Source organism: Pseudorca crassidens, chromosome 6 (genome assembly GCF_039906515.1).
Source record: "Pseudorca crassidens isolate mPseCra1 chromosome 6, mPseCra1.hap1, whole genome shotgun sequence".
NCBI classification, from domain to species: domain Eukaryota; kingdom Metazoa; phylum Chordata; class Mammalia; order Artiodactyla; family Delphinidae; genus Pseudorca; species Pseudorca crassidens.
This window is the reverse complement of record NC_090301.1, coordinates 34,266,620-34,294,251: the sequence shown is the minus strand read 5'-3', so window position 1 is coordinate 34,294,251 and position 27,632 is coordinate 34,266,620. Positions and strand designations below refer to the sequence as shown.

General features: G+C 42.7%; 1 protein-coding gene across 2 annotated transcripts; it reads left to right on the top strand.

Moving 5' to 3' along the window:
* Positions 1–811: 811 nt before the first annotated feature.
* On the top strand, positions 812–25,034 carry CASP10 (caspase 10). Of its 2 annotated transcripts, XM_067741015.1 has the most exons (9): positions 812–1,158; positions 2,526–2,619; positions 8,049–8,184; positions 11,998–12,107; positions 18,022–18,058; positions 19,862–19,938; positions 20,771–20,879; positions 21,963–22,455; positions 24,700–25,034. In XM_067741015.1, exons 1-9 carry the CDS (start codon positions 812–814, stop codon positions 24,851–24,853), a joined length of 1,557 nt encoding a protein of 518 aa, XP_067597116.1. In that variant the 3' UTR covers positions 24,854–25,034. The 2 variants fall into 2 exon arrangements, with proteins under 2 accessions (XP_067597116.1, XP_067597117.1); XM_067741016.1 differs by lacking the exons at positions 8,049–8,184; positions 11,998–12,107.
* The last annotated feature ends 2,598 nt before the right edge of the window (positions 25,035–27,632 follow it).

Here is a 27,632-nt window from a genome sequence, read left to right as displayed (position 1 = left end):
GTAATTATACCACTTATATATAACCACTCTTTGTTATTTTTTTGTTGTTGGTATGTTCGCCTTCCCTTAGAAAGTAGTTTCTTGTTTCTAAATAGCTCAGTGTTGCATAGTGAATATATACCTCAAGTCCTTAAAGAATGAATAATTACATTGAAAAAATATTATCGATTCATTGCTCCTCTGATTAGAATGAAATTTAGTGTGGAAATACATTTAGTGTGGAAATACTGACTTCGGTAATTTGTCAGTTCCTACGTTGATTTGAGCAAATGTCGTCTGAAACCACTGTTTCTGGGGTCTGGGATTGGGACTTTTCTTTCTGTGAGATAAAGAAAGGCCTGCCCTGGTATGGTTAGCAATGTTACCTTGTTGTCCTTAGGTTGGTAGATACTTCAGAAATGTACCCCCCCCCATTACTTTATTTCTAAAATGTAAAAGTGTTACTTCTGCCATTTGGTGGGAATGATTTAAGAGCTCCAGGCGGGAGAAATTGTGCTGTGTCGTCCTCCCTCTTGACTAGCTCCCAGTGGGGGCATTTTGATTTGGGGGAACTAGGGGTCAATTGAGTTTCAATAAAAGCTCTCTTCAGACCTCCTAAAAGGTTAACATGCCGGTGTTGGGGTCACGTTTTCTGGGCTATAGGTTTTTGAAGTGACCTCGCAGTGAATTTCATTTTTCAGCATTTCTAGAAAAGTCTAAGGCCTGGAACAGAGGAGGCTGGAACTGGAGGAGGGCCTGGGAAGATGGGGTGCCCTGTTGTCCTGACTCTCTAAGCTGTGGCCCCCATATCCGTATCTCTTTCAGGCTGGCCATGACATCGCAAGGCCAAAGTCTGAATTCCACTTTAGATGATAACTGTCAAGGGAACTTTCGAGGGACACTTCTGACTATTGATTCGTACCTGGGGGATCAAGACGTGGAGCGCCTGAAGTTCCTCTGCCGAGACTCCATCGCCCCCAAGAACCTGGAGAAGTGCGGCTCAGCCTTGGATATCTTTGAGTACCTGTTGGCAGAGGAAAGGCTGAGTGAGGAAGACCCCTTCTTCCTAGCGGAGCTCCTCTACACCATCAAGCAGAAGGTCCTCCTTCGGCACCTCCACTGCACCAAGGAGCAGGTGGAGAACCGCCTGCCTTTCCGCCGGAAGGTCTCTCTGTTCAGGTGATCGACACGGCAGGGCCATTGGGCTTTGAAAAGAGGCTGCGATTCATGATGAATTAATTTTTAAGGTTGTTTTTCTTTACCGCCCCCCCCCCCCATCTACCTCCTTGGCTGGTATGGTGATTCTAAAGCAGGAGATTTCTTAACTTCAGGTGCTAATGAGAATGGAGGCTGGGAGGTCAGCAAAGTTTCAAAACCCAGTCCTGTGCCTGGGGGTGGCTTCCCTTTGTTTTGCTTCTCACTGAGGAAGGAGGCCCAGCTCCGTGTGCAGCAGGCCAGCGCCTTCCTCATTGCCAGCCTCCACGCTCTCAGCCTCCTGCCTCCAGTGAGTCACTGGTGTGTCAGCCTATACCTAGCCATTTGAGAAGAGAGAAATGAATACTTGGACCCAAGTGAGCAAAATAAAAAAGGAGATGTGCCTTTGGGGTAGGGAGGGACATCATTTATGCCATGTCCAGTTTGTCCAGTTTTGGGGTGAAACCCAGACAGGTAAAATATAGATATTTTGCCCAAAGAGGTAGCATAAAGGCATCAGACCTTAAGCAACGCTGTTTTAAACGGTCCACTAACATAGTATCTACATCAAACAGCCTCACGAAGTGGAGCCTTCGTAATACTATTTTACAGCCTGGACGGTTAGAATCCTTCAGGACTTAACACTTGAACTGGTTCCTACAACCTGAGCTGCCCTTGGGTCAGTGAGGGAATTCTGGAGATCATTATTTCCACTCTGCTGGTTAGACAGCTGAGGAATGGTCTCAGGCATGCAGAGCTATTAACCTGTGAATGAAGTATTCAGTTTTTCTTTTCTGTTTTTTTTTTTTGCTTGTGCCGCATGGCATGTGGGATCTTAGTTCCCCAACCAGGGATCGAACCCGCGCCCAACCACTGGACCACCAGGGAAGTCCCCATATTCAGTTATTCTAATTGTCGGCTGTATGGCTCTCCAGAATTTGGGATAGTTTCCTTTCTTTTTCAACAGTGAACTCCTTTTCAACAGTGAACTTTATACTCACTGGCATTGAGTCCTCCCTGATGAGGGCCCATAAAGTAAGCCTGATTTCTAGAATGGAGTCTGGAGGAGGGCAGGCATGCCGACATTTTGTTTCATGCCTTCTTAGTGGAATTTGAAACAGCACTGGACTTGGAATCAGAAGGCCTGCTCCTACTGCTTACTGTGTTGCTGTCGTTTAATAGGTCACTTTGAAGCTCAAAGTTCTTGTTTTTAAATCTATGGGATTAATAGTTGTCTACTCACAGGGTTGTGGTCATTCAAACGAGAGATAACGTACGATAAAAGCACTCAATTTCCTGCCCATCCTCTGCAAGTGCGAAACTTTAATTTGTCTCTTGGGTGTATGTCTTAGAAACCTGCTCTATGAACTGTCAGAAGACATCAGCTCAGAGAACTTAAAGAGCATGATCTTCCTTCTGAGGGAGTCGGTTCCGAAAGTCCAGATGGTGAGTGGGCCCTATAGGATGGGGTCTTTGTGAACATTGCCTTAATCAGTGTTTGGGAAGATGCTAGAAAGGGATTTCAGGAGGGCTCATTTTTTTTTGCAGGAGACAATATCAGACAAGGGTTAGCAACATTGACTTTTAATGGGCCTGGAGTCTAGTCCTAGACTAACTCCTGGATGTGGGGCAAGTGATTGAATGTTTCTGAGCCTCCATTTTCTAATGTGTCATATTATAGATAATTATACTACTTCCTTCCAGGACTGTTAAGAGGATTAGATGAAATAATATACATCAACTATTAGCTGGGGCCTGTATTTTGCACATAGTAACCATGCAGTAAACGAGTGCTATTGACATCCACTGTGTTTTATGATACAGAAATGTGCAGGGCACCACAAAGAAATGAGGAGGTGGTAGCTAATGGCAGAATGGGAATTAGTTGTTCCTCACATCCATTAGTTGAGGTTTCTGAGGGAGCCGTGTCCTTTTCAGTGGACGTTGCAGTGTCTCCCATGTAGAGTTTTGTGAAAATCAAATGAGACAAATGTTTGAGGATGTGCTTTCTAAAGGGCTATACAAGTGCTTGGAACTAATAATAATGTTTTTAATATTAACATAATGCTGTCGGCTGATATTCTTGCTAGATTGGTCACAATTAAGGGCAGGAAAGTAGCTGCACATCTCTCTTCCAGGCCTCAAAACTTTATATTTTTTCTTTTGATTCTCATAACAGCTTGTGACAAGCAAGTTAGTTAATTTGGGAAGGGGCCAATTTTCGAATTTTACCCTATAACATTAATTTTGTTATTCGACAGCTATCTTTATTAAGTTATATAATGTTTGATAACACCAAAAAAGACATGTAACATGTATGGAAGTTATAAATGTAGAACTAAGTGAACAGCCATGGATCCCCCGTCCAACTTACAGATGAGCACATCACCAGTGCAAAGAGCTTACATGTGTAGCCCTCCCATATCACATTCTCCCCAGACTAACTGATTTTATTGACAAATAAATTCTTTTTTTTTGTTGCGATACGCGGGCCTCTCACCGCCGTGGCCCCTCCCGTTGCGGAGCACAGGCTCCGGACGCGCAGGCCCAGCGGCCATGGCTCACAGGCCCAGCCGCTCCACGGCATGTGGGATCCTCCCGGATCCGGGGCACGAAGCCGTGCCCCCCGCATAGGCAGGCGGACTCCCAACCACTGCGCCACCAGGGAAGCCCCAAATAAATTCTTTTTGAAAGAAAAATCACTGAGGAGTAGGAAGCTGTTTTACATGTGGTAGGTCTTATGAGGACCATGTTTAACAATTCATTAAACATATTTCCTGGTGTCAGACCTGTAGGTTAATTAACCTGCAGGTTAATTCTCTGTTTTGGTTACAATCTTTGAGTCCTTTTTTTCTCCTTTTCAGAGCCCCCAGGGATTTTAGCCTCTTGCGTCTTTCCATTGGTTCTCTCTCCAGGCTCCTTTATCCTAAGGATTGGTTGTGGGATCCTTGGGAATGGGGACTGAGTCTTACTTATCATTATAGCCCCAGAACATTGCAGAATTACATAATGGTGCTCCGAATGAAAGCATGAATGAATGGGATGATGCAATCTCGAGTTTATGTTGGTGCAAAGTGGTTATATACTCAAATGACAGCATTTTGCTTTACATGTAGAATTTCTCAACATCAGAAGAGATTCTTGTAGTTTGAAAAACCCTCCAGCATATTCGGATAAAATTATCTCCCAGCTTTGGGCATCTTCTCATAATTTTTCTAGTCTCTGGGTTTATAAATAAAGAGACCCCTTTCTATTGTTACACCTATTGTCATGCACAGAAGTCCTTACTCCCCACAGTGTGGTGGAGGATGAGAGGGGCATTTGATATGCTCAACACAGAGCCATGATTTCCCACTAAGAAAAGCTGGGGAATGTATTTCTTCCTCTGGGCCTTTCCACAGGTCCTAGACCTTTTCTTAAAGGCATCTGTGGCTTCAGAAACATTTTCATTGTTCAGGATCATTCCAAACATTTCTCCCTCCTGCTAAATTAGCTTTTAAATCATCAAAGGCCCGTGCCCAAGTAGCCAAATGATTTTATGCTTTTCTCACTCCGTACAACAGTAAATAAGAAGTTACTGTGTTTAGCTGTGGCATAAAACTGTGGAATGTCCTGGACAAATGCATGAAAACTGCACTTCCTTCTTGGATTCCAAATGATCTCTCTGTATTCTGAAGGAGATCTAACTATTTACGCCAGAACTGTGGCTGAGTTACACACCTGATAATCCAGGTTGATCTCTATTGGGCTTTGTGATCAGGCCAGCCTTCTCGAGTGCGTAAAGGACAAACTCTAAGCAACCCAGATGTGTTTCCATACCAGGGCTTAATGGGACTGCATTACCTGCAATTGCAATTGCAAAAGACTTTATCCCGGAAATAAATTCTTTACCAGCCAGTGGAGGAGGGCCTGAATTCCTCTCAGCCAAAAAGGAAGAATTGTGAATTCACGTGGTCTCTCTGGATGAACAGAAAGGACCTTTGCAGGGTGTTCTAGGTTTCCTCTTTGATAGCTTTCACAAACTTAGAGCAAACATAGCTGCCTTCACACATCCTGAGTGACCCAAACAACTGTCAGGATATCCGTTCTCAATGTAGCAATCAACATAGAACGTTAGTTGTAAAGGAAACCACACCTAAACTTATCTTTTTAACAAAGATGCAGAGCAAGAGAGTTTCAGAATTTCTGCTAATATTTGCCAGGGTGGTGTTCTTAAACTAATGTGCAGACTTCATTTATATTGTGGGTGTTCGTGTGTGTGTGTGTGTGTGTGTGTGTATGGAGGGTGTCATTTACTCAACATCTAATACACTTTGTACAAAGTATAATGGGTTTCCAAAATTGCTTCTGGAAACATGCTTTAGCCCTTTTTCTTCCTCCTGGTAGGATGCAGTCAAGATAGGAGTTTCTGTTTTGAGCTTCAGCGGGAGCTCATTTGCACATAAACCGACTGTAGAACCTTGTTCGGGGATTCCCTCTGACCCCTTTGCCCAGCTGATCAGCTCTGGTTGAATCTTCCTTTACCCCCTCCTCCCTCCTGCTTTATTTCCTGGGCAGATTGTTGGTGTGCTGGCGCTGCAGGTGAGGACACACACATTTCTTTGCCTTTTTGGTTCTCTTATGTGTCTCTGGAATGTCTTGAAAATTTATAATCTCTTTTTTGATCAGATTAGTACAGAACTCAGTTAAGACTTTGTAACTCTGGCCTTTCCCTTGGTTATTGGCATTTTGAGTACCTTGTTTGAAAACATATTTCGCGCGCGCGCGCACACACACACACACACACACACTCTTCCATTAACCCTTTTTCATCCTTCTGTTACTGCTCTATCTTCTTTCTTTTTATTGCCAGACTTCTTTTTTTAAAAAATTTTATTTATTTGTCTTTATTTTATTTATTTATTTATGGCTGAGTTGGGTCCTCGTTGCTGTGCGGGCTTTCTCTGGTTGTGGTGAGCAGGGGCTACTCTTCGTTGCAGTGCGTGGGCTTCTCATTGCAGTGGCTTCTCTTGTTGCGGAGCACGGGCTCTAGGCGTGTGGGCTCAGTAGTTGTGGCTCGCAGGCTCTAGAGCACAGGTTCAGTAGTTGTGGCACACAGGCTCAGTAGTTGTGGTGTGCAGGCTCAGTAGTTGTGATGCACGGGCTTAGCTGCTCCGCGGCATGTGGGATCTTCCTGGACCAGGGCTCGAACCCGTGTCCCCTGCGTTGGCAAGCAGATTCTTAACCACTGCGCCACCAGGGAAGTCCTACTGCCAGACTTCTTGAAAGAATTGTCCACACACGCTCTCTCTCCACTGACGCGACTCTTAGTCACACTCCAACGCATTCCAAGATGGCTTCAGCCTCCTTCATTCCCACAAAACTATTCTTGCTGAAACTACCACGAGCCTGCTCACAGCCAGATTTTTAGTTTCTCATTTTCCCTATCTGATTTTCTTTGCTTGGAAGGCCCTTCTGCATGTCGGAAGTGAAGGCGTGGTGATCTTTCGAGATGCGATTCACGTTATCACCTCCCATGTGCAGCTCGTGTGACACCGGCTCTGTGGAGCCCGTGAGTCATGCAGAAACGAGGGGCATCACCATTTGAAGTCATCTTCGACTTGTCCTTCCTTTCTTCACCCACTCCAGTTGACCTCCCAACTCACCAAATTATACCTCAGAAAAGTCGCCCAAATCCAGTGCCTCCTCTGCGTTTCCACCACTAGCTTTAGACCAGGCCGTGCTGATCTCTTCACTGGAGCATTTAATCTTCGTGCTGATATTTTCTCTCTAGCCCACTTCCTCCTCCAACCTATCCTCAAGACTTCTATTTAAAAACAAACCTGTTCATGTCACTGTTCTCCTTAAAAATTCCTGCTGGAACCCCTTCATCCATGGGATACTTGCCCAAACCCCTCGGTGTTCATTCATGGCCTGATACCAGCCTGCTGTTCCAGCTGTGGCCTAGCTTTCACTCGGAGTTTGTACTCAGGACTCCTCCTCAATATTCCTGACCATACAGTCCCTTTTCAACTGGCCAGCATGTCTGGAGACTCCCCGGCCCCCTTTTTCCATCCTGCTGATGCTTATGTATGCAGTTAGCAAGTGTTTAGCTGTTCACTTTCTGATTAGTTATTTTATTTATTTATTTTTTGGCCGCTCTGCGCAGCATGTGGGATCTTACTTAGGTCCTCGACCAGGGATCGAACCCGTGTCCCCTGCAGTGGAAGCATGAGGGTCTTAATCACTGGACCTCCAGGGAAGTCCCTCTGATTAGTTATTCTTTTCTGTGGGCTCTAACACAATTTTGTTCATATACATATTTTCATAACCAGGTTAATACATTGGTTGAGAAGTCCTTATCACTGAAAAGATTATGGTGACTTCCACCTCATACGTAATTCAATATTAAAATAATACTAGCCAATTTGCAGTTTTTCCCAGGAGTGCTTAAGATATGTTTTTCTTTTAAAATACCAAATATAAAATTCTGTCAAAGCATTTTCTTCTCTTTTCTTTGGTACTCCTGTTTTGCTGCTGCCCTAATCTGTTAATGAGACAGACTTTGGCATCAGGCTGCCAGGACTCAAATACCAGCTCTGCCACTTATTGGCTCTGTGACCTTGGACGACTTACTGAACCTCCCTGTGCCTCAGTTATTTCATCTTTAAAATGGGGGTATAATAGCATCTGCTCATTGGATTGTTTCTGAGTAGTTAGTGAGTGATGTGTGTTTGGTATCTGGTATTAATATAGATTGTATAGAGATGTACAATCTCTATAATGCCTCTTCCCCCCTACTATTGAAGTCTTCCTGCATGGACTCTCCACCTAATTTATTACTGCAACGGGTAATCAGTAGGCAAGTAAATGTGACTCCATTGATTCTCTTGCAGACCTCTCTAAGTTTCCTGGCATATCTGGAGAAACAAGAGAAAATAGATGAAGATAACCTGACATTACTGGAGGATCTCTGCAAAAAAATTGTACCTAATCTTGTGAGAAAGATAGACAAATATAAAAGAGAGAAAGGTAACTAGCTTATGTTTGCTTGCTCGAATCAGACCATGGGAATTCTTAAACCAATTGGCCATGTATGATGTTTACTTATCACTCTGATAATATTCTTTTGAAATCTCCCCATTTGTTCATTCAACACATGTTTATTGAATGCATACTTTGTACTAGGCACAGTTTTAGAAGTGGGAGCTACAGCAAGGTATAGGGCAAATCTTCTACCTTCTTGGAGCTTATATTCTAATGAGGGAAAGTGGTTTTAGACAAACGTCTTCTTCTGATTCTTACATGGAAGTGATTGTAAAAGAAATTGTTTTGAATGAAATAACATCAAAAAGAAGGAGGCAGGATGGCACAGGAATTAAGAGTGGGATCCATGGAGTCAGATTGCCAGCACTCCACTTATTAATGGTGCAGTGGCCCTTTCCTCAGCTGTTCTGTGTCTCACTTCTCCCATCTTTAAAGTGGGGCTAATCATAGTACCTACTTCATAATTTTTTTGAGGATTGAATGAGGTAATTCCTATAAAATGCATGTCTGGTACAGAGTAAGCATTCAATACACATTGCTATGAATACGTTTGTTAGAGAGGAAAGTCATGAAAACTTTCATATTCTCGTAAAGTACTATCAGAGAAGAATTTTCTTTTTCTTTCTCCTTTGTTTTTAATCAGGCTTGTAAAGGTAGTATTGCTGTGGTACTATGTAGAAGTAGCTGCATGGGGCAGAAATCAAACTTGGCTGCCTTACCGTGTGTCAATATGCTGAATATTTGTGGTTTATTGAGTCCATTTCTCCACTATTAAACAAAAGCTAAAAGTAAACACTCAGGATTGTATTCATGAAGCTTGTATGCCACACCCATATTTTAGTTCAGAGACTCAACATAGTGTGCAAATTTATCTGGTTGAAAACAAAACTAGGCAATAGGAAACTTTCTCTAAGAATTCTATTAACACAAAATGAGTCGAGGAACAAAAGGTACTGTTGTTAATTTGATAAAATCTCAAACAATAACCAAATCAATGGATAATTTAATGTATACTTTAAGTAAAAATTATGAAGACTAAAAACAGCTCTTCTAACCATCAAGTCATCAAGTGAGAAATAAAAACAGGGAGTTGATATTGAAAGTATATTTGAAATCCTCACTTGAACTTTGAATGCGGAGGGTTTTTTTTTTTTTCTGATCACATCATCGTTTTTCTGTAATGCAGTACTCCGCACAGAATAAACAGAGGGCAGGTGGCCAGATTATTTTGGCTGTTTGGACTCTGGGGAAGGCTCTCTAGTTTCTATGCAGTAAATGTTTACATTTGCCTCAGTGAGTCTTGAGGACTGAGCTTTATTATCAGAAGAATTCTTTTTTTTTTTGATTTACAATCGTGTATTAGTTTCAGGTGTACAACAAAGTGATTCAGTTACACACACACGCACATTCTTTTCAGATTCTTTTCAATTATAGGTTATTATAAGATATTGAATATAGTTCCCTGTCAGAAGAATTCTAATTTTGATTTTTCTTTTCTATAATCTACATGCTGTATGATCATTTTTTGGATGTTGAAAGAAAAAACTTGTTTTCCTTTACTAATACTCACAACAACATCTGGAACACTTCTGAACCCAGGGGTGTGGGTTTTTCCACACCAAGCAATTCTCCAACTCTGCAGACACCAACTGGGTGTCCTGTGTTTTAATTCAGTTCTGACACTCATCAGTTATCGCAGATCCCACAGGTTAAGGGTTCAATCCGCCAAGACTCCCCCCACCACTTCAGCCACCAATCTCAGGTAGTGGGTCCCCAGATTACCCACAGCTTCTGTTCAACTTGGTTACAAACCAGGGGTTCCCATGACCCCTTCCTCAGGTTTGATAATTTGCTAGAACTGTTCAAAGAACTTAGGAAAATAGTTTACTTACTAGGTTACTGATTTATTACAAAGTATACAACTCAGAGCTGCAAAGGGCAAGGCGTGGGGGAAGGAGCATGGAAGTTCCATGCCCCCTCCAGGTGGATCACCCTCCCAACACCTCCACTTGTTCACCAACCCAGAAGCTCTCTGAACCCCCTCAGGTAGGGTTTTTTCTTTTTCTTTTTTGGCCACACTGCCTGGCAGCGGGATCCCAATTCCCTGACCAGGCACGGAACCCGTGCCCCCACTGCAGTGGAAGCGCAGAATTTTAACCCCTGGACCGCCAGAGAAGTCCCTCAGTGAGGGTTTTTTTTTTTTTTTTTTTTTTCCCGGTACGCGGGCCTCTCACCGCTGCGGCCCCTCCCGCTGCGGAGCACAGGCTCCGGACACACAGACTCAGCGGCCATGGCTCACGGGCCCAGCCGCTCCGCGGCACGTGGGGTCCTCCCGGACAGGGGCACGAACCCGCGTCCCCTGCCTCGGCAGGCGGACTCCCAACCACTGCGCCACCAGGGAAGCCCTAAGTTAGGGTTTTTAATGGAGGCTTTGTTACGTAGGCATGATTGATTAAATCATTGGCCACTGTAATTAATTCAACCTTAGCCCCTGTCCCCTTTCCAGAGTTCTGGGAGTAAAGCTGAAAGTTTCAACCCTCTGATCATTTGATTGGGCCCCCTGGCAACCAGCCCCCATCCTGAGGCTATCAGGATGTCCTCAACCACCAGTCATGTCATTAGCATACAAAAAGATACTTAATCACTTAAGAGAGTGTAGGGTTTTAGGAACTGTGTGCCAGGAAAAGGGGCAGAGACCACATGGATATATATTATTATATCATAGGTCTCGGTATTTTAATACTGACTTTCTACAGTCCTCTGAGAGTTTGGGCATAATTCTGCCATTTAGGATGAAGGACTAAAGGACTGAAAAGATAGGTATGCAGATTTTAGGCTTCTGTAAGTGAGGTGAGTGGAAAGACTAAGCCCACTGTATCTGATTAGGACACAAGCTCTGTTTAAGGACCACCTGGATATCTTTCTGAGTTTTCCTGAGCCTTGGTGCTTGTTTTAATATTTTAAATTCATTATTAAAAATAATGTATAATAAAATTAAATAGAAATTCAAATAATGACAACAATACAGAGTGTAGGAGGTAAAGTCTTTCTCTTCTTTTTCTTCCACTGCTGGTCCATTCCCCAGAGAGAACCCCTGTTTGGAGTATATTTTTGTAGCTTTCTTCTATATAGAGATAAGTGCATGTGTGTATGCATGTATGGAGAGATAGATACCTATAATATATATTTAACTAAGATCATGCTAATCATATTCCATAACTTGCTTTTTTCCCACCTAATATATCTGGCATTTTCCCATGTGTATAACACAGATACAGCTTATTTTTATTAATGGTTCCATAGAGACATATTTTATGTATACAACATATGTATTTAATCAACATTTTTAAATGGTTTTTCTTTTCCTTTCCTTCTCTTCCTACCTTCTTTTGCTTCTTTCTTTCATTTTCTTTTTGCTATTACAGTCTGAGTTCTGGTTTTATTTCTTGAGGTAACGTTTTTGTAATCTTTATTTGGTAGTTACCTGACACACTGAGCACCGTAAGCTCTGAAACGGTATTTAGTAAAGTACACAGTAATTTTAAGGAACTAATTAACTTACAAAAATAATAGAAATAGTAAGGAACAAAATACCATAATATAAGGAATGAAAATATAATGATAAAAATAATTTATAAATTCACATTTTTCTCGGTATCTACATGTAGGCCTCTTTAAGCAAATGCCACTACAAATCTACAGGTCCCTGTAACATAATTTCTTATGATGATGGGTTATTTCGGATTGCCACTAGTCAGAAAGTGATTGTTTTGTTTTTCTATCTGATTCTATTCCCAGCCTCCCAGGTAGGGGCACCTCCTGTAGCCAAGGAAACTGAGTCATTGCATCAAGGAGAGAAAGAACTATTTTGCCGCTCGGACATTAACCAATTGCTTGGAGCCTTGCCGGTAGGTTCATTAGTGTGTTGGTAAATGTGTAACCACCAGCTTCACTGCAAATGAGAGAGAGAGAGAGAGAGAGAGAGAGAGAATGATTTGTAGCATTTGTTGTAAATACTCCTACCATGGCTGATTTCAAGTTACCAACTTGATATTAACTGTATTGCAGAATTTCTGAGAATCTAATGATTGGCTCTCACTAGCTGTTTAGAGCTGACTCCAGTACACCACTGGGTTGCTTTGAAATGGTTCTGTTCTTATCTGTGGGATTCGATCACGGACGGCTTCATGGGCGTACAGCCTGTTCAATCGCACAGGGCCCATACTTTTTGAATGCTCAGCTGTCATTGTTTTGAAATTCTTGATAATGTGTGAACAAGGGGCCTCACAGTTTTACTTTGCACTGGGTCCCAGAGGACAAGAACTGGATTCCTGTAGTACCCAGCAAAGGTAGGGTAGGTAGAGGGGGAAACACTGGGAGAATTTGCAATCCATTCTTCACAACATGATCATGGTTCTTGGAAGACACATGACATTCTTCCCTGGGATTTATGTTTATTCCCATCTTGCTTGGCAGTTCTATTTTGCTGACGTCTGTCAGCATCAATGAAGTTAGGTTGTCCCTGGAATTTTTTGTTTTTGGTTTTGTTTTCTAATTGTGGTAAAATACACATAACATAAAATTGACCATCTTAACCATACAAAAAATATTTTTTTAAGTTGTTGTAAAATACAAATAACATAAAATGTACCATGTTAGCCATTTTTAAGTGTACAGTTTAGTATTGTTAAGTACAGTCACATTGTTGTGTAAACAATTTCCAGAACTCATTTCATCTTGAAAACTGAAACTATATCCGTTAAACACTAACTCCCCATTCCCCCTCCCACCAGCCCCTGGCACACACCATTCTAGTTCCTGTCTATGAATTTGACCATTCTGGGTACCTCATATAAGTGGAAGCATACAGTATTTGTCTTTTTGTGACTGGCTTATTTCACTTAGCATAATGTCCTCAAGGTTCATCCATGTCAGACTTTTCTTCATTTTTAAGGCTCAGTAATATTCCAGTGTGTGTATATACCACACCTTGTTTATCCATTCATCCATGGATGGACACTTGAATAACTTCTACCTTTTCCCTATTGTGAATAATACTGCTTATGAACATGGGTGTACAAATATCTCTTTGAGACTCTGCTTTCAATTCTTTTGGGGTACCCAGAAGTGGAATTGCTGGATCATATATCATTCTATATTTCTTTTCTTTTTTCTTTTTTTTTTTTTTTTTTGGCAGTGCCTCGGAGCTTGAGGGATCTTAGTTCCCCGACCAGGGTTTCAACCTGGGCCTGGGCAGTGAAAGTGCTGAGTCCTAACCACTGGACTGCCAGGGAATTCCCTATATTTCATTTTTTGAGAAACCACCATACTGTTTTCCTGCATCATTTTGCATTTTCACAAACAAGGCACAAGGGTTCTCTACACCCTTGCTAACATTTGTTATTTTCTTGATTTTTGATAGTAGCCAACCTAATGGCTGTGAGGTGGTATTTCATTGTAGTTTTGACTTACATTTCCCTAATGATTAGTGATGTTGATCTTTTCATGTGCTTGTTGGCTATTTGTATATCTTTGGAGAAATGTTTATTCAAGTCCTTCGCCCATTTTTTAATTGGGCTGTTTTGGAAGTTTTTTATTTTTATTTATTTTTTAAACATCTTTATTGGAGTATAATTGCTTTACAATGTTGTGCTAGTTTCTGCTATACAACAGAGTGAATCAGCTATATGTATACATATATCTCCATATACCCTCCCTCTTGCGTCTCCCTCCCACCTTGGAAGTTTTATTTTTTAATTCTTAAAAAATTCTTTCATAGCTTCTTTACTATTTTCATGGTGTCATATATTTACAGTTATAATTATTATTTTAAAATTTGGAAGTATGTTTAATCTTATAGAAAAGTTGAAAAAAATGTGAATAATACAAAATTTGTTTGCCCAGATTCACCTACCTGTTGTCTCTTTTGTCCCATTTGCTTTATCATTTGTGTGCTCTCTCTTTATTTGTATACGCACACACATAATTTTTTCTGAACTTTTTAAGAGTAAGTTGCATACATTATGGCTCTTTACCCCTAAATACTTCAGTGTATATTTCATAATAATAAGGATATTGTTTTACAGATTATAGTACAGTTAAATTAAATTATATAAAAGTTTCACCAAGTCAGTGGTCCATATTTCAATTTTATCTATTAACCCAATAATAACTTTTACAGGTTTTATAGCTTTTTTCCCTCCAGTACATAATTCAGTCTAGGATCATATATTGCATTTAGTTGTCATGTCTCTTTAGTCTCCTTAAATCTTTTCATCTCCACAACTTTCTTCCTCTTTTATGACATGGACACTTTTGAAGACTATAGTCACCACCACCACCACCTTTTATTAAAAAAATAGAATTTTCCTCTTTGTGTGTGCGTGTGTGTGTGTGTGTGTGTGTGCGTGTGTGTGTGTGAGTGGTGTTACCTCATGATTAGATTCAAGCTGTATATTCTGACCAGAATATTACATCAATGATGCCATATCTTTCTCAGGGCATCCCATCTGCAGGCATGTGGTGTTCATTGACTCCCTATTCATGATTTACATTTTGATTATTTGGTCCAGATGTTGCCTGATTTCTTCACTATATAGTTAATTTTATGAAGTTACTATTTTTTCCCTTGAAATGAGTTAAAATGTCACCTTAGATTGAGCATCCATTGATGATTCTTGCATGATTGAAAAGCAATGATTTTCAAACTCCAGTATTCTCTCCACATTTGTTACCACTCAGCATTTTACTGTAAGCAGGAGTTCTCTTTTCTCCCTCAAAAGTTGTTTTGCCTACTCAGCTTAATTCCGTCCCTTGCCCACATTTTTACCTGGTTTTGTGCTCAGAGACTGATTTGCAAGTGGAAAACACACATACGCGCGCGCACACACACACACGCGCACGCACACATGCACACGTGCGCGCACACACACACACAGGAGTTTCCCTTTTGCCTCCTAGAACCTGAGTAGTTTCTAAGGCGTGTGGCTCAGCCTTAACCTCTGAAGTGCTGCTGTTTTGTTGCTGTTGGGTGATTCTGGTCATGGCCAGATGAAGACGGAGAATAGCCGTGGTGGTGCTGGGAGTGCAGGAGGCTTTGGAGGACAGAACCTCACGTTACACACATGCTTATAGGTTCTCAGCGTTGAAAGGTGTCTTAAAAGTTATCTAGGCCACGAGTCTCTCCATGAAGTGACAGATAAACTAAAACTTGTTAAATTATCTCATGTTTCATATGTACCTGAAAGGTTTTCTTATATAAAAGAGTACTGCCAACAATTGCATTTAATGAGAAGAAACTATTGACAACAACAAAAACAAATCAATAAACAGTCTACAACAGGAATAGAAAAGGGTTTTATTTGATCCAAACTGAGACTATAGCCTGGAAGACAGTTTCTCAGATAACTCTGAGGAACTGTTCCAGAGAAACATGGTTTTCAGCAGTTTTATGTCTTGTCAGAGCAAAGAACATCAAAAAAGTCGGAGAAACCTTCCTTCAAGGTTTCAAAAACAAAAGCAAAAAGAGATCAGCACGTACACAGCAAGTCGGTATGGCCTTGGCACCTAAGTCGGTATGGTCTTATCATCAAAGGAGGACCAGCATTGGTGTCCCAGGAAGGGAAGCATTTAATCTTTATAACTATGGGCATTTTTTACTTCTGGTCAGTGCACCCTTTTCTTTAATAATTAAAGCAGATGTACAGTGTATGCTTGATGGGCCACAAACGGGCTGTTGTAGTTAGCATAAAATTCAAGTTAACTCATGGATAAGCCAGGATGACTTCCCTGTTCCTCAATATGTGAAAATTTCTTTTATCAAAACTGTATTTCACTCCAATAAAGAAGTTAAAAAACAAAAAAAGATCCACCCTCTTAGCAAGTGTCAAGTATACAATACACTATGTTAACTACAGTCACCATGTTGTACATTAGATCCCCAGAACTTATTCATCCCGTATACCTAAGCTTTGTACGCTTTGACCAATATCTCCCCACTTTTTCACCTGCACCCCTCCACCCCACCAAACCTCTGACAACCCCATTCTACCCTGTGAGTTCAACTAGTTTAGATTCCACATGTAAGTGAGAGCATACATTTTTTTCTTTCTGTGTCTGGATTATTTCACTTGGCCTAACATCTGCCAGGTTCATCCACGTTTTTGCAAATGGCAAAGGATTTCCTTCTTTCTTGGGGCTGAATGATATTCCTTTGTACAAATATATACTCCATTTTTTTGTCCATTCATCTGTCGATGGACAGTTAGGTTGTAAAACAAAACAAAACAAAAAGAAACTGCATTCCAAGCAGCATCCTCTAATTTGTTTAAAAACCAAATCAATATTTCTTAGTGTGTCCTAGCCTTTTCTTAAAGGCATGCATGCCCTCTAACGAGGAGACATAACAACAGCTATTCTTTAAGGCCTTACTGGACCCCTCTGGAAAACACTGGAAAGAAGACCAAGTGTGGCCAGGCAATGGGTCATTCATTCATTCCTCTCTGACACAGCTACTTGGGAGGTATCAACAGGGGATGCAACATTCTCAGACAAAGAGAGCCAGACAGACCCTAAAGCTTATTCCCAGTCATTTTTCTGGCTGATTTTTTCAGCACAAGGGAAGAGACAAACCAAAGAAACCTGGGGCCTGGAGATGCCTGGGCTGAGCCCACTGCTGTATCTGTGATGCCCTTAATCCCAGAAAATTCACTCAGCTGCTTTCAAAACCAACTGTGCAAACCCAGAAAACAGCCTGCCTGGCCCTTGGATGCTCTTGAGGAGGACTCTAGGGTGCAGAAGAAAGGGAAACGTGTCTTGCAAAAAGAAAGGCAGGAAGTCTTCTGGAAAGTGAAACTAAACTTCTTTGCCTTTGTTCCCTCAGAGCCCGGAACGGCAGCACTTCAGAGATTAAGGCTGAGCCACACCCCTTAGAAACGACTTCTGTTTCTCACAGGCAGCTTGGGAGTCAGGCAGTGCAGTTCCGGTCTGGCTCGCCCTCCGGCAGTCAGAAGCCTGGTGGGCTCCACCAGGGAGGCGCCCCCAGTGACTTGGGGGTGACTTGCCTGTAACGTCAAACAGATGTCCTGGTACTTCCCACCACACAGCCAGTGGCAGAGTCAGTCCTTCCCCAAAACGTCGTGGTCATGTTCCCTTTGGGGCTTTCAGCTGCAGGCTAAGGGCTGGGGGTGGTGGGAGTGGAGTGGATGGGGAGTGGCTGCAGAAAACACAAGGGCCCTAAACTGTGCTTCAATTTTGTATTTAATCTTATAAAACTAAAAGGAAAAACTATTGAGTACACTCAGAGAAGTCTGCATTGCATCCCTGCCTTGCTTCTCCTCCCCCCATAGTTTACCATTTTTATTAGTTTTTTGTTTTATCCTATTGAAAAAACCCACTCGTATCTCTCCTTTTTTATGAAAGAGGGAGCACACTAAATACCAATCTTCACATCACTTCTTTCATGTCACAGTATCTCCTGGGGAGATGGTCTTCCGCCTTCTACCACACTATGTGATGAACCGTTGTTCTTTCGACCACTCCCTGTTGGTCAACATTAGGGTTATTTCCAGTCTTCAGTTATTCCAAATAATGTTGCAATGAATAAATATCTTTGTGTATGTGTCATATGCTTTTGCCGCTGTGTCTCTGTGAACCTTCCCGTTTGGAAGGACGAAGTTGATTCTTTTCTTGTTCCCTGCTAGTGACTTTTTCTATGGCTGGGGATCAGGTATTTTTTCTTCTCTGAATCAAGCCTAGATTTTCAGCCCTTACCCTAACTGTGTGAATTTCCTGCAATTCATGAATTTCCTCTTGCCTCAACAGGAGGTGTCCTGGCCAGATGAGCATGCACAGAGTAATGGTAGGTGTTTCTAATACACTTTTTTTTTTTTTTTTTTTTGCCACGCTACTGCGTGGCTTGCAGGATCTTAGTTCCCTGACCAGGGATTGAATCTGGGTTCCCCTGCAGTGAAAGTGCTGAGTCCTAACCACTGGACAGGCAGGGAATTCCCTCTAATACACTTTTTATAACTTGGATCAGTATGCCAGTAATAGATATATTTGATACCTACCAAGCAATTTGGGGTGACTTGGGAGAAGGCTTACACATTAGTGGAGAATTCAGGTCTGGTTCTAATTCAGGGCAAGCCACTGAATGCGTGGATCATACCAGGCTTTTCCATGGGGGCGGATGTCGAGGGCTGGGTGGTCTCTACTTGGAAAGCCTAGCCTACCAGCATCTGGGGAATGCAGAGCTGGTCTCCCTCCACCCTTCAGAATGAGGTCACCCTCTGTGGGGAGGGACGGAGCCCTTGGCGGGCAGAAACCCTCAGGCCAACAGCTGCAGCGGCAGGAGCAGAATGTAGACTCTGTAGAATAGTATGGCTCCAGATGCTGCTTGTATTTTTCAGAGGGAAAGAGGCGGTCAGAGGGAGGGACTTGGCAACAGTGTGTTTAATGCTCTGAATCCTTGCCCAGAAACCATGACCTTGAAAAACCACTGGGCTAAACTGCTTACAAACAATCAGGGTTCTGGTGTTCTCTCTGTGATGTGTCCATTCTTCATTTCTTTTTTTCCTGGAAATTTAAACTTCAGAGTCCAATACACCCCACTTTCCTAGGGACTTTTGTCTCTCTGCCTATCTGGGAGGCTGCATGATATGATGTGGATGCGAATTATTGTTACTGAGCTCTTGTCATGTGCCAGCCACTGTCCTAAGACCTTCCTAGGACTTATCTCCTTTAATAATCCAGTCACCTGGAGATAGGTACCACTGTTATTCCCGTTTAATGATGAGGAAACTGAGACCCAAGAGGTCTGGTGCTTTGCTGAAGGTCACGCAGCTAGAATGGAGTGCAGCTGGGATTTGAAACTGGCGGTCTGACTCCAGAGCACACCCTCTGAGGACCTGGCTCTAACCCCTTGCAGCTACAAGAGCTCAGGCAGTGGTTTCACTTCTGAAAAACAAGCAGGTTTCCTTCAGTGCTGCAGTTCTGCCGTTTCAAAGTTGAGACCTGTCTTTGCTGGAGAGTTACCTTCTCCCGCGTGGAGGGAGAATTTACAGGTGCGCGGGAGGACTGCAGCGGGGGTCCCATTTGGTAGGTTCTCTGGTCTGGAGGATCCTGGACTTACTCAGCCTGAGCTGAGTGCCCAGGACTGACCCTTAACCGTGTTAATAGCTAACTCAGGCCTCACAGACAAGGGCAGAGCTTCCGGATTCTACTGAAAACTTGCCAGGCGTGTGTGGGAGAAGAAAAGCTTCAAGTCACATTTTCCCTTCACTGTCATCTGACAACTCATCTTTGGCTTCCTCTCTCTATGAAGGATTCTTATCCGGAGGAACCAGAGAGTTTGCAGGTGCACTTCAAAGCAGTGCAGTCCGCAGCCAATGCCAAAGCCGTGACTAAATTGATCCCAGGGCTGTGGTGATTTTTGCTCTGCCCAAATTGGGTCGCTGGGCCTTCCCCCCCCGCCCCCCACCACCCCGCTCTTTCTTTTTGGTGTCTGCCCAGCCTCTCTCTACCCAGTGACAGATAAATGTTGACTCAACCCAATCAAACTTTTAACCAGAAACACTTGAGCTGATTCCAACCCATCCTCTGTAAGGAAATCTAAGTGTTTGGGGAAAGATAATGTGAAGAGTCTGAGTACTTGTCTTTCTAGGTGACAGAGCAACCCCGGTCTCCGTGGAGATGTTGGGAGCATCTGTTGACACTCTAACTTCTGAAACCAGCACAAAGGTTTGCGCTGTTTCCTCAGGTCTTCTCCAACTAGGGTCCAGCCCTTAAGGACTCTGTGGGCTCAGATTTTTGTTTCTATCTTGGTTCTTCTTCCTGTCTCTGTGTGATTGTCTCTGTTCTTTTCGCCTTTTTCTGTAATAATCAGCAGTGTGTTGACCTTTGCCTATGGAGGTGATGTTATCGCCCTTTCAGTCATGCATATCCTTTGAAATATGCAGAGAGGGGAATTTCTTTTTCATCGACTGAAGCCACTTCTTTTCTGCTTGGATCAAAGCTGTACTATGTTTTCAGGAGATCATTATAGCCACAGAGAGGCCCTGCTGAAGCCAACTCAGCTAATTTGTAATCAAATGCTATTTACAGTAATCTTCAAAAACAATTGCACATATTTTAAAATTCACACTGTGATCTCTACAAAAGAGATTTCTCAGTTTTTGGAGGAATCAGATCACTCCAGAATCCTACCATTTTAATAAACAAATTACCATTTGATATTTTTGTTATCTCGTTAGATCCTTACCTATACTTTCTTCACTTTGCTAATCCAACAAGAAAGATGCTTTTGCATAAACCCTGGGTTTGCCAAAGTTAAAAATACATATTTTATTATTTAACACTGCGAATTCACATTCTGAAGGCAAGACAGGTGAAGTTTGAATTTTAATGAGGACCTGGCATTCTACCTTGGAATTAATTGTTAATTCCAGATCAGGACCAGGGTCTTGAGAACTCTCTGCCTTTGGTACTGATAAACGGAGTGGTTGGTTAGAAACATTAAACCCTTAAAATGAGCATTCCCTAATAAGTGGTTCCTATCTCTTCTTCTTTCAAGGAGACAGCTGTGTACAGGATGGATCGGAAACACAGAGGGTATTGTGTTGTTGTCAATAATCACAGTTTTACCTCACTGTCAGAAAGACCAGGGACCAATAAAGATGCTGGTAAGAAAGTCTGGAAGTGCATGAAATGCAAGTTAGAAATCTTAAAATCACTTTTTATTTTCACATTTTCTTTCTGTAGTTTTTTTTCGTTTGGGTTTTTTTTTTTTTTTTTGCTGTACGCGGGCCTCTCACTGTTGTGGCCTGTCCCGCTGCGGAGCACAGGCTCCGGATGCGCAGGCTCAGCGGCCATGGCTCACGGGCCCAGCCGCTCCGCGGCATGTGGGATCTTCCCAGACCGGGGCACAAACCCGTGTCTCCTGCATCGGCAGGCGGACTCTTAACCACTGCGCTGCCAGAGAAGCCCTCTTTCTGTAGTTTTTATCTTCCATGTAAATATAAGGATGATATCAGAAATGTTTCTAAGCTTCCTGTATATTCCTGGTGTCTTAGTCCATCCGATGGCATCTAATACCGTTAGATGCCTTTTAAACAGCAAACATTTATTTCTCACAGTTCTGGAGACTGGGAAGTCCAAGATCAAGGCTCTGGCATTTCGGTATCCGGTGAGAGCCCACTTCCCAGATGGCCGTCTTCTCTCTGTAACCTTATTCAGCGGCCAGGGCAAGATTGCTCTTTGGGGTCTTCTTAACGGGTTCCACCCTGATGACCTAAGCACCTCCCAAAGGCTCCACTTCCTAATACCTTCACCTTGGGGGTTGAGGGGGAACACAGACTTTCACACCATAGCTCCTGGGGTCACTGACCTGCTTAAAGAGTGACCAGAGTCCCTGACCATTTACGACTCTGGTTGGGAGAGAGCACCTGGGTCAGATGAGACAACCTGGGTTAGAGTTGTGCCTCCACCACTAACCAGGTTTGTGATCATGTGGGAGATTCTTGGGACCTCAGCTTCCTCATCTGTGAAATAGGATAAAATTCTGCCCTCTGCTGACTCACAGGATCGTTGTGATAGCACTGTGGCTACTATAAAAAGTCAGGTGAATTGTAAAATTTTATTGTTGAAAGTAGAAAAAACATCCAAAGCTTCAGCCTGTTTGCTATGCAGATTTTTATAACTACTAGCATCCGTTTTGTTTTATTTCCCTCCATTTCACTATTTCCCCTTTCTCTCCTTTTTCACAGAGTGCCTGAGGCGCGTGTTTCAGTGGCTTGGGTTCAGCGTGCATATTTATGTCAATGTGACTAAAGACCACCTAGAGCAGGTTCTGCAGTATTTTCAGACTCATCCAGGCCATGCTGATGGAGACTGCTTTGTGTTCTGTGTTCTGACCCATGGGAAATTTGGAGCTGTCTACTCTTCTGATGGGAACCTCATTCCCATCCGGCAGATCATGTCTCACTTCACGGCTCAGCAGTGTCCTGCTCTGGCTCACAAACCCAAACTCTTTTTCATCCAGGCCTGTCAAGGTGAAGAAATACAACCTTCCGTATCCATTGAAGCAGATGCAGTAAATCCTGAGCACGTGCCCCCTTCCCTTCAAGACAGTGTTCCCGTTGAGGCGGATTTCCTTCTTGGCCTGGCCACTGTCCCCGGCTACGTGTCCTTTCGGCACGTGGAGGAAGGTAGCTGGTATATCCAATCTCTGTATAATCATCTGAAGGACTTGGTCCCAAGGTGAGAGTTTTGAGTTGTTCCATTCACCTACCTATGCATTCATTCATCTATCCACCTACCTGTTCATCCATCTATCCACCCACCCATGCCTCCATCCATGCGTCCATTCATCCATCCATCCATCCATCCAGCACACCTGTATTGAGCACTGGCACGTAACTGGAAAGTAAGATACAGAATTTAACAAAAGACACAGTCCCTGTCCTCAAGTTGCACACAATCTGGAAAGACAGACAAGTATATGGGGAAGATCATTCCCTATGGTAAATATACATTGTAAAGCATACGTGTTATGGGAACATATAGAACTAGCACCTCACCCAGATTTGGAGGATCAGGGGAAGCTTCTAGAGATGCCAAATAGATGTTAGGTGAATAATCAGGGTGAAAGACATTCTGGGGAGAGGGAACAGCATCAGTGTAGGCAGGGAGGCCTTTTATTCGTTCCTTCCTTTATTTAGTATCAATCACTTACATTTACTGGATGTCCGTGTGCTGCCTTTGGCATTATAATACCCGCGGTTTCCTGCCACTGCTCTGACAACTTTCCTTCTGTCTCTGTCACATGCTCTTTACCTGGCACAATGGAAATGGGCATTCACCAAGGTTCTGCCCCAGCCCCTCTCCTTTGCTGTCTCTCTATAGCCCCTTTTGGCAGCTTTAGCTATACCTGGCGGCCACTGGCAACTCCATGAAAACATGTCCCAAATTGCCATCTCTGAGTTTCTGAAAGGCAGAGATGTTTCACTTAACCTTATATCCTCGGCACCCGACATAGTACCTGATACATTGTTGAGGTTGATAAGCATTTGCTGGACCAGTGAGTGCTGGGTTGAGTCAACCTCATTCTTCGGGTCAGTCCCATGCATTTCTCACAGCCTGCTAGACATCCCACGCCTCTGTTGCCTTTGGGCCTCACATTCAGTATGCACAGTCCTGAATTCATCTTCTTAGCCCTCTCCAGGGGTTCCTACTCCTGAATCCCCATTGCTAGGAACGGTTCCAATTCTGGGAATTCAGGATTGGGAAGCAGGATGGGAGCCTTGAGTCACCTTGGGTTTTCCTTCTTCTTTACCAACCTCTCCATCAAAGACCAATTCCTATGGCATCAGGGAAAATGCACTATTTATCAAGGGCCTGCTATGTGCCTACTGTACTGGGTACTGAGCTGGGGGTTCGGGGTATTGTTGTGAGCAAGAGAGACAAAATTTCTTCTCCATGGGACTTACCGTTTAGTGACAGGAAGACAGATAATAAAAATGTAAGTAAATGAACATATGAATTAGTGAGATAATTTTGGGAAGTAATACCTGCTATGAAAAGCAAAACAGGATAACGATATAGAGTGTGGAGCAGGGAGCTACCTAAGAAGGCTTCCTGGTAGAGGCGATATTTCAAGTAAGACTGAATGAAGAGTCAGCCACAGGGAGATCTGGGGACAGAGAGAACAGCTAGTGTGATGCAGGATGCAGGTGCTGAGAACCAGTCATGAAGGCATGATTCAAACTTGAGTTCTGTCTCCAGAGCCTATGCCTTGCTTCCAGTGATATGTATTGCCCACCCCCAGAACATTCTGGTAAATGCCCACAAGCCCTGGATCAAATGCTGCCTCCTCTATGGAGTCTTCTCTTCTTCTCCCAGCCAGAGGCACTGTCTTCTCCTCAGAATTTGCAGGGGAACTTTGACCTACTTTTCATGCGGTGTTGATCACATTCTGCCTTGTATTATGGAGTTTGTCTCTATGCTATCCTTGGTACATGTTTCATGTCTGTATTCTAAGTGTTTAAGTTCAGGAATTGTGTCATGTTTGCCCTTTATCCCTCCCAAAACCTAGAATAGAGAGGGTATTATTAATAGTAGGCTCTCTCTATGTGTATTTCTATCACCTCCTATTCTATCTATCTCTCTATCTATCTATCTACCTACCTACCTACCAGCTTCAAGGAAGAACACAGAAAAATAATTATATGCAAAATGTCTTTGTGGACTAAGTGCATTAAAATTCAAGGTGTGATTATTATTATGTTGTTCTTAAATACTGACTGTAGAATTGAAAAATTTTATATAATTTAGCATTTCTTTTTTAATTTCAGAAAAAATGTTTCCTTATATTTGGTAAAATTCCAGTTAGAATCTTGGCATGCTAGACTGGGAAGAAGCCACGTATTTTAAAATCTGTTTTCTAAGACCTGGTATGTGATTTCTATCTCCTGGTTGAAAATATATTTTCTTTTCTGCCTGCAGACGGGAAGATATCTTATCCATTCTCACTGCTGTCAACGATGATGTGAGTCGACAGGCGGACAGACACGGAACAAAAAAACAGATGCCTCAGCCTGCTTTCACACTACGTAAAAAAGTAGTATTCCCTGTGCCACAGGAAGAACTTTTACTATAGTAGAAAGTTTTGATCGACGCTTAAACTTGAAAGAACCCTTTGGGCATTGCTTCCAACCTCCCACCCGTCATAGAAATCAGTGACAGGTAGTGAGCTGGCCTCCGCCTGTCTTTCTAGTAGAAGAACATGCCCTATTTTCTGACACAATAAAATCTGTTTGTTTTTTTTGGATAAGTCTAAATGGTAGAAAACTTTCTTTGTTGAAGCCTTGGACTGTAGTCTTGAATTCAGTTGTGCACCCCGAGATAAAGGTGATTAGCCTCGGCTTGTGCATCTGTGAAGTAAAAGGTGGGACCTGGTGTATTTTAAGGTTCCTTTTAGCTCAGAACCACTGTTCGTGGCCCTGACTGCACTTAGATTTCCCTTCTGTATATGCTCACCCCTTGTTAAAATTCTGTGTCCCCTCTGCATGGTCTTGTTTTGGACACTTGATAATGACGTGATCATGGTTCAATGACCTTCTCCTTGTTCTCCCCTAAAATTTGATCTATGCCACACCCATTTCCTGCTTTAGTGTAAGGAAGGTGTTTCTGCAGGCAATGTTTCTCTTGGGCTGGGAACAGGGTTGGCTCTCGGAAGATGACAGCTCAGCGTGAAGACAGACACGTTCAGCTGCTCTGGGAGCACAAACTTTACAACCTTCTATTAAATTCCATGTTGGTCACGACCTTTCAGACATCGCTGACAGAACACCCACCTCACACTAACTAAAGCAAAAAAGAAAATTGGTTGCTTCTTTCACCTGAAAACACATGAACGTGGAGAGTGGCTTCAGGTGAGGCTTGAATCAGGACTAAACCTGCACACAGCATCTCTCTTGGTCAGAGTCCTCAGGGTTGGCAGCTGACCGTAGTCAACAGCCCCTGCCTTAGCTCTAACATGCTCTGCTCCTCTGACCCAAAGTGATGAAGAGAGAGGCGGCCTCAGGGACTGAAGATTTTCACAGGGCTTGTTGCTCTCTCTGGCCAGGCAGTGTCTGGCTATGCCTTCTGGAGGGGGAGGCTCTGTATGGAAGCCTTGATACTTTAAAAATTAAGTTTGTCAACACTCCTATGTACTGAACTTTTTTTTTTTAATTTCAAGAGGGATTTTTAATTCTTGGAAGGAATTAAATGTTAGTTCCTGGAAGGAGGGAGATTGAAAGTCCTGTGGTTAATGACTTCATTTATAGGTGAAGAAACTAAAGCCCAAGGAGACAGAGTGATTTGCTACAACGTCCAGCCAGCTATCGTTTACAGGATTTTATTTCCCACTTAACTGAACTGGAATGTCATGGGTCATAACAGGACTTTAGGAACATTTCTTGGATATGTAGGTGCTCATGAAAGATGTCAGAGAATGAAGAAAAAATAACTCAGTGATGCTTGATTTTATAATTATTTTTATGAAAGTCAGATTAATGTCTGGCAAATTTGCAATGAGAAATATTCATAAGAACCTTGTTATAATGTAGCTGGTAATTACATGGATTTGAATGTAGATTGACCAAGGAAACAAATCTCATATATATGCCAGGATGATCTTCCAAAATCATTGTTCTTACAAGTCAAAGCTAACAGCGGGGGGGGGGGGGGGGTACCGTCTTTGTCCCATTGGATATACACAGCTTTTGGCCATTGAACAGTCCTTTGCTAGTTGAAGGATGATTTGGTACAAAGGAAAGCACAAAGGGTCTGGAGAGAGAAGCCTCGGGTTTCTGTTGTATGCTGTGATTTCCTTGCTCTGAGACACTAAGTCAAGCTAGTTTTTTGAGCCTTATCTGTAAAGCAGAGAAGTATTATCTGTTGGGAGGATTAAGGTTTAAATCTAATTGTGGCGTGGTGCCTACAAGGCCCATGGTAGCAGCATTCTGGTAGTAACCTTAATGGAAGTAGCAGAGTTTGAGTTCCTTTGCATCTAATTCCTGCTGACTTTTAGCTTCAAATCAACAGTAGCAACAGCCGCTGATATTCTCTGACTGAGGAACAACCAGGCCAGCTCTTGGTTCTGAGTCCGGCTGGGCAACACAGGTGATGAATTCTCCTGCGTCAGAAATATGTGGGGCTTGATGTTGCAGTCCTGGGCCTGTGGTCTATTTTATATTTCTGTTTCACTGGAACTTAGTGCTTGTGCAGGGTTAAACTCTAGAATCAGGAAACTTGCCATGAACTTTCTTTACAGAGGCCTCCAGCAAGCATGTGAGGAATCACTAGACATGTACGCCTGTGAGTCATGGGTCTATATAGACAGCAGGAGTGCAATCGTTCTGGGCTTATTTTTCCTAAATGGAGCATACACACACTTGGCCCTTGTCTGTATTTGTGTGTGTGTGTGTGAATGTAGAGTCCAGAGACAAAAGGAAGTGACTGATTACAACCATTTGGCAGTGCCTACAGCCGTTGTCTGTCCAGACATTTGTGATGGAAATGGCAGATGGAATAAGCTTTCTGTATATTTTGCTTAGTTTTGTTCAATCTACAAGAGCTGTAGTTCATTTTTTCTTTTCTTTTCTCTTTATTGCTCAAAAGTTTGGCTTCTACCAAACAAAATGAAAGACATGAAAACTTTTGATAGAGTATTATGCAACTATTAGTTATTTAATAATGATAGTACCGGTGTATAGCATTATTAGGACTATTAGTCACTATAGCATCCTACTGGCATCTGCTTCAGGGACTCACCGTGGTGGTGGGCAGGTTTGATATCGTGGCATTTCCCTTAGCAATATAATTACTCCCCCAGTACTCAGGTAATTTAAACATATACGCAACTAGTACATTGTGGTTACCGACCAATCAGA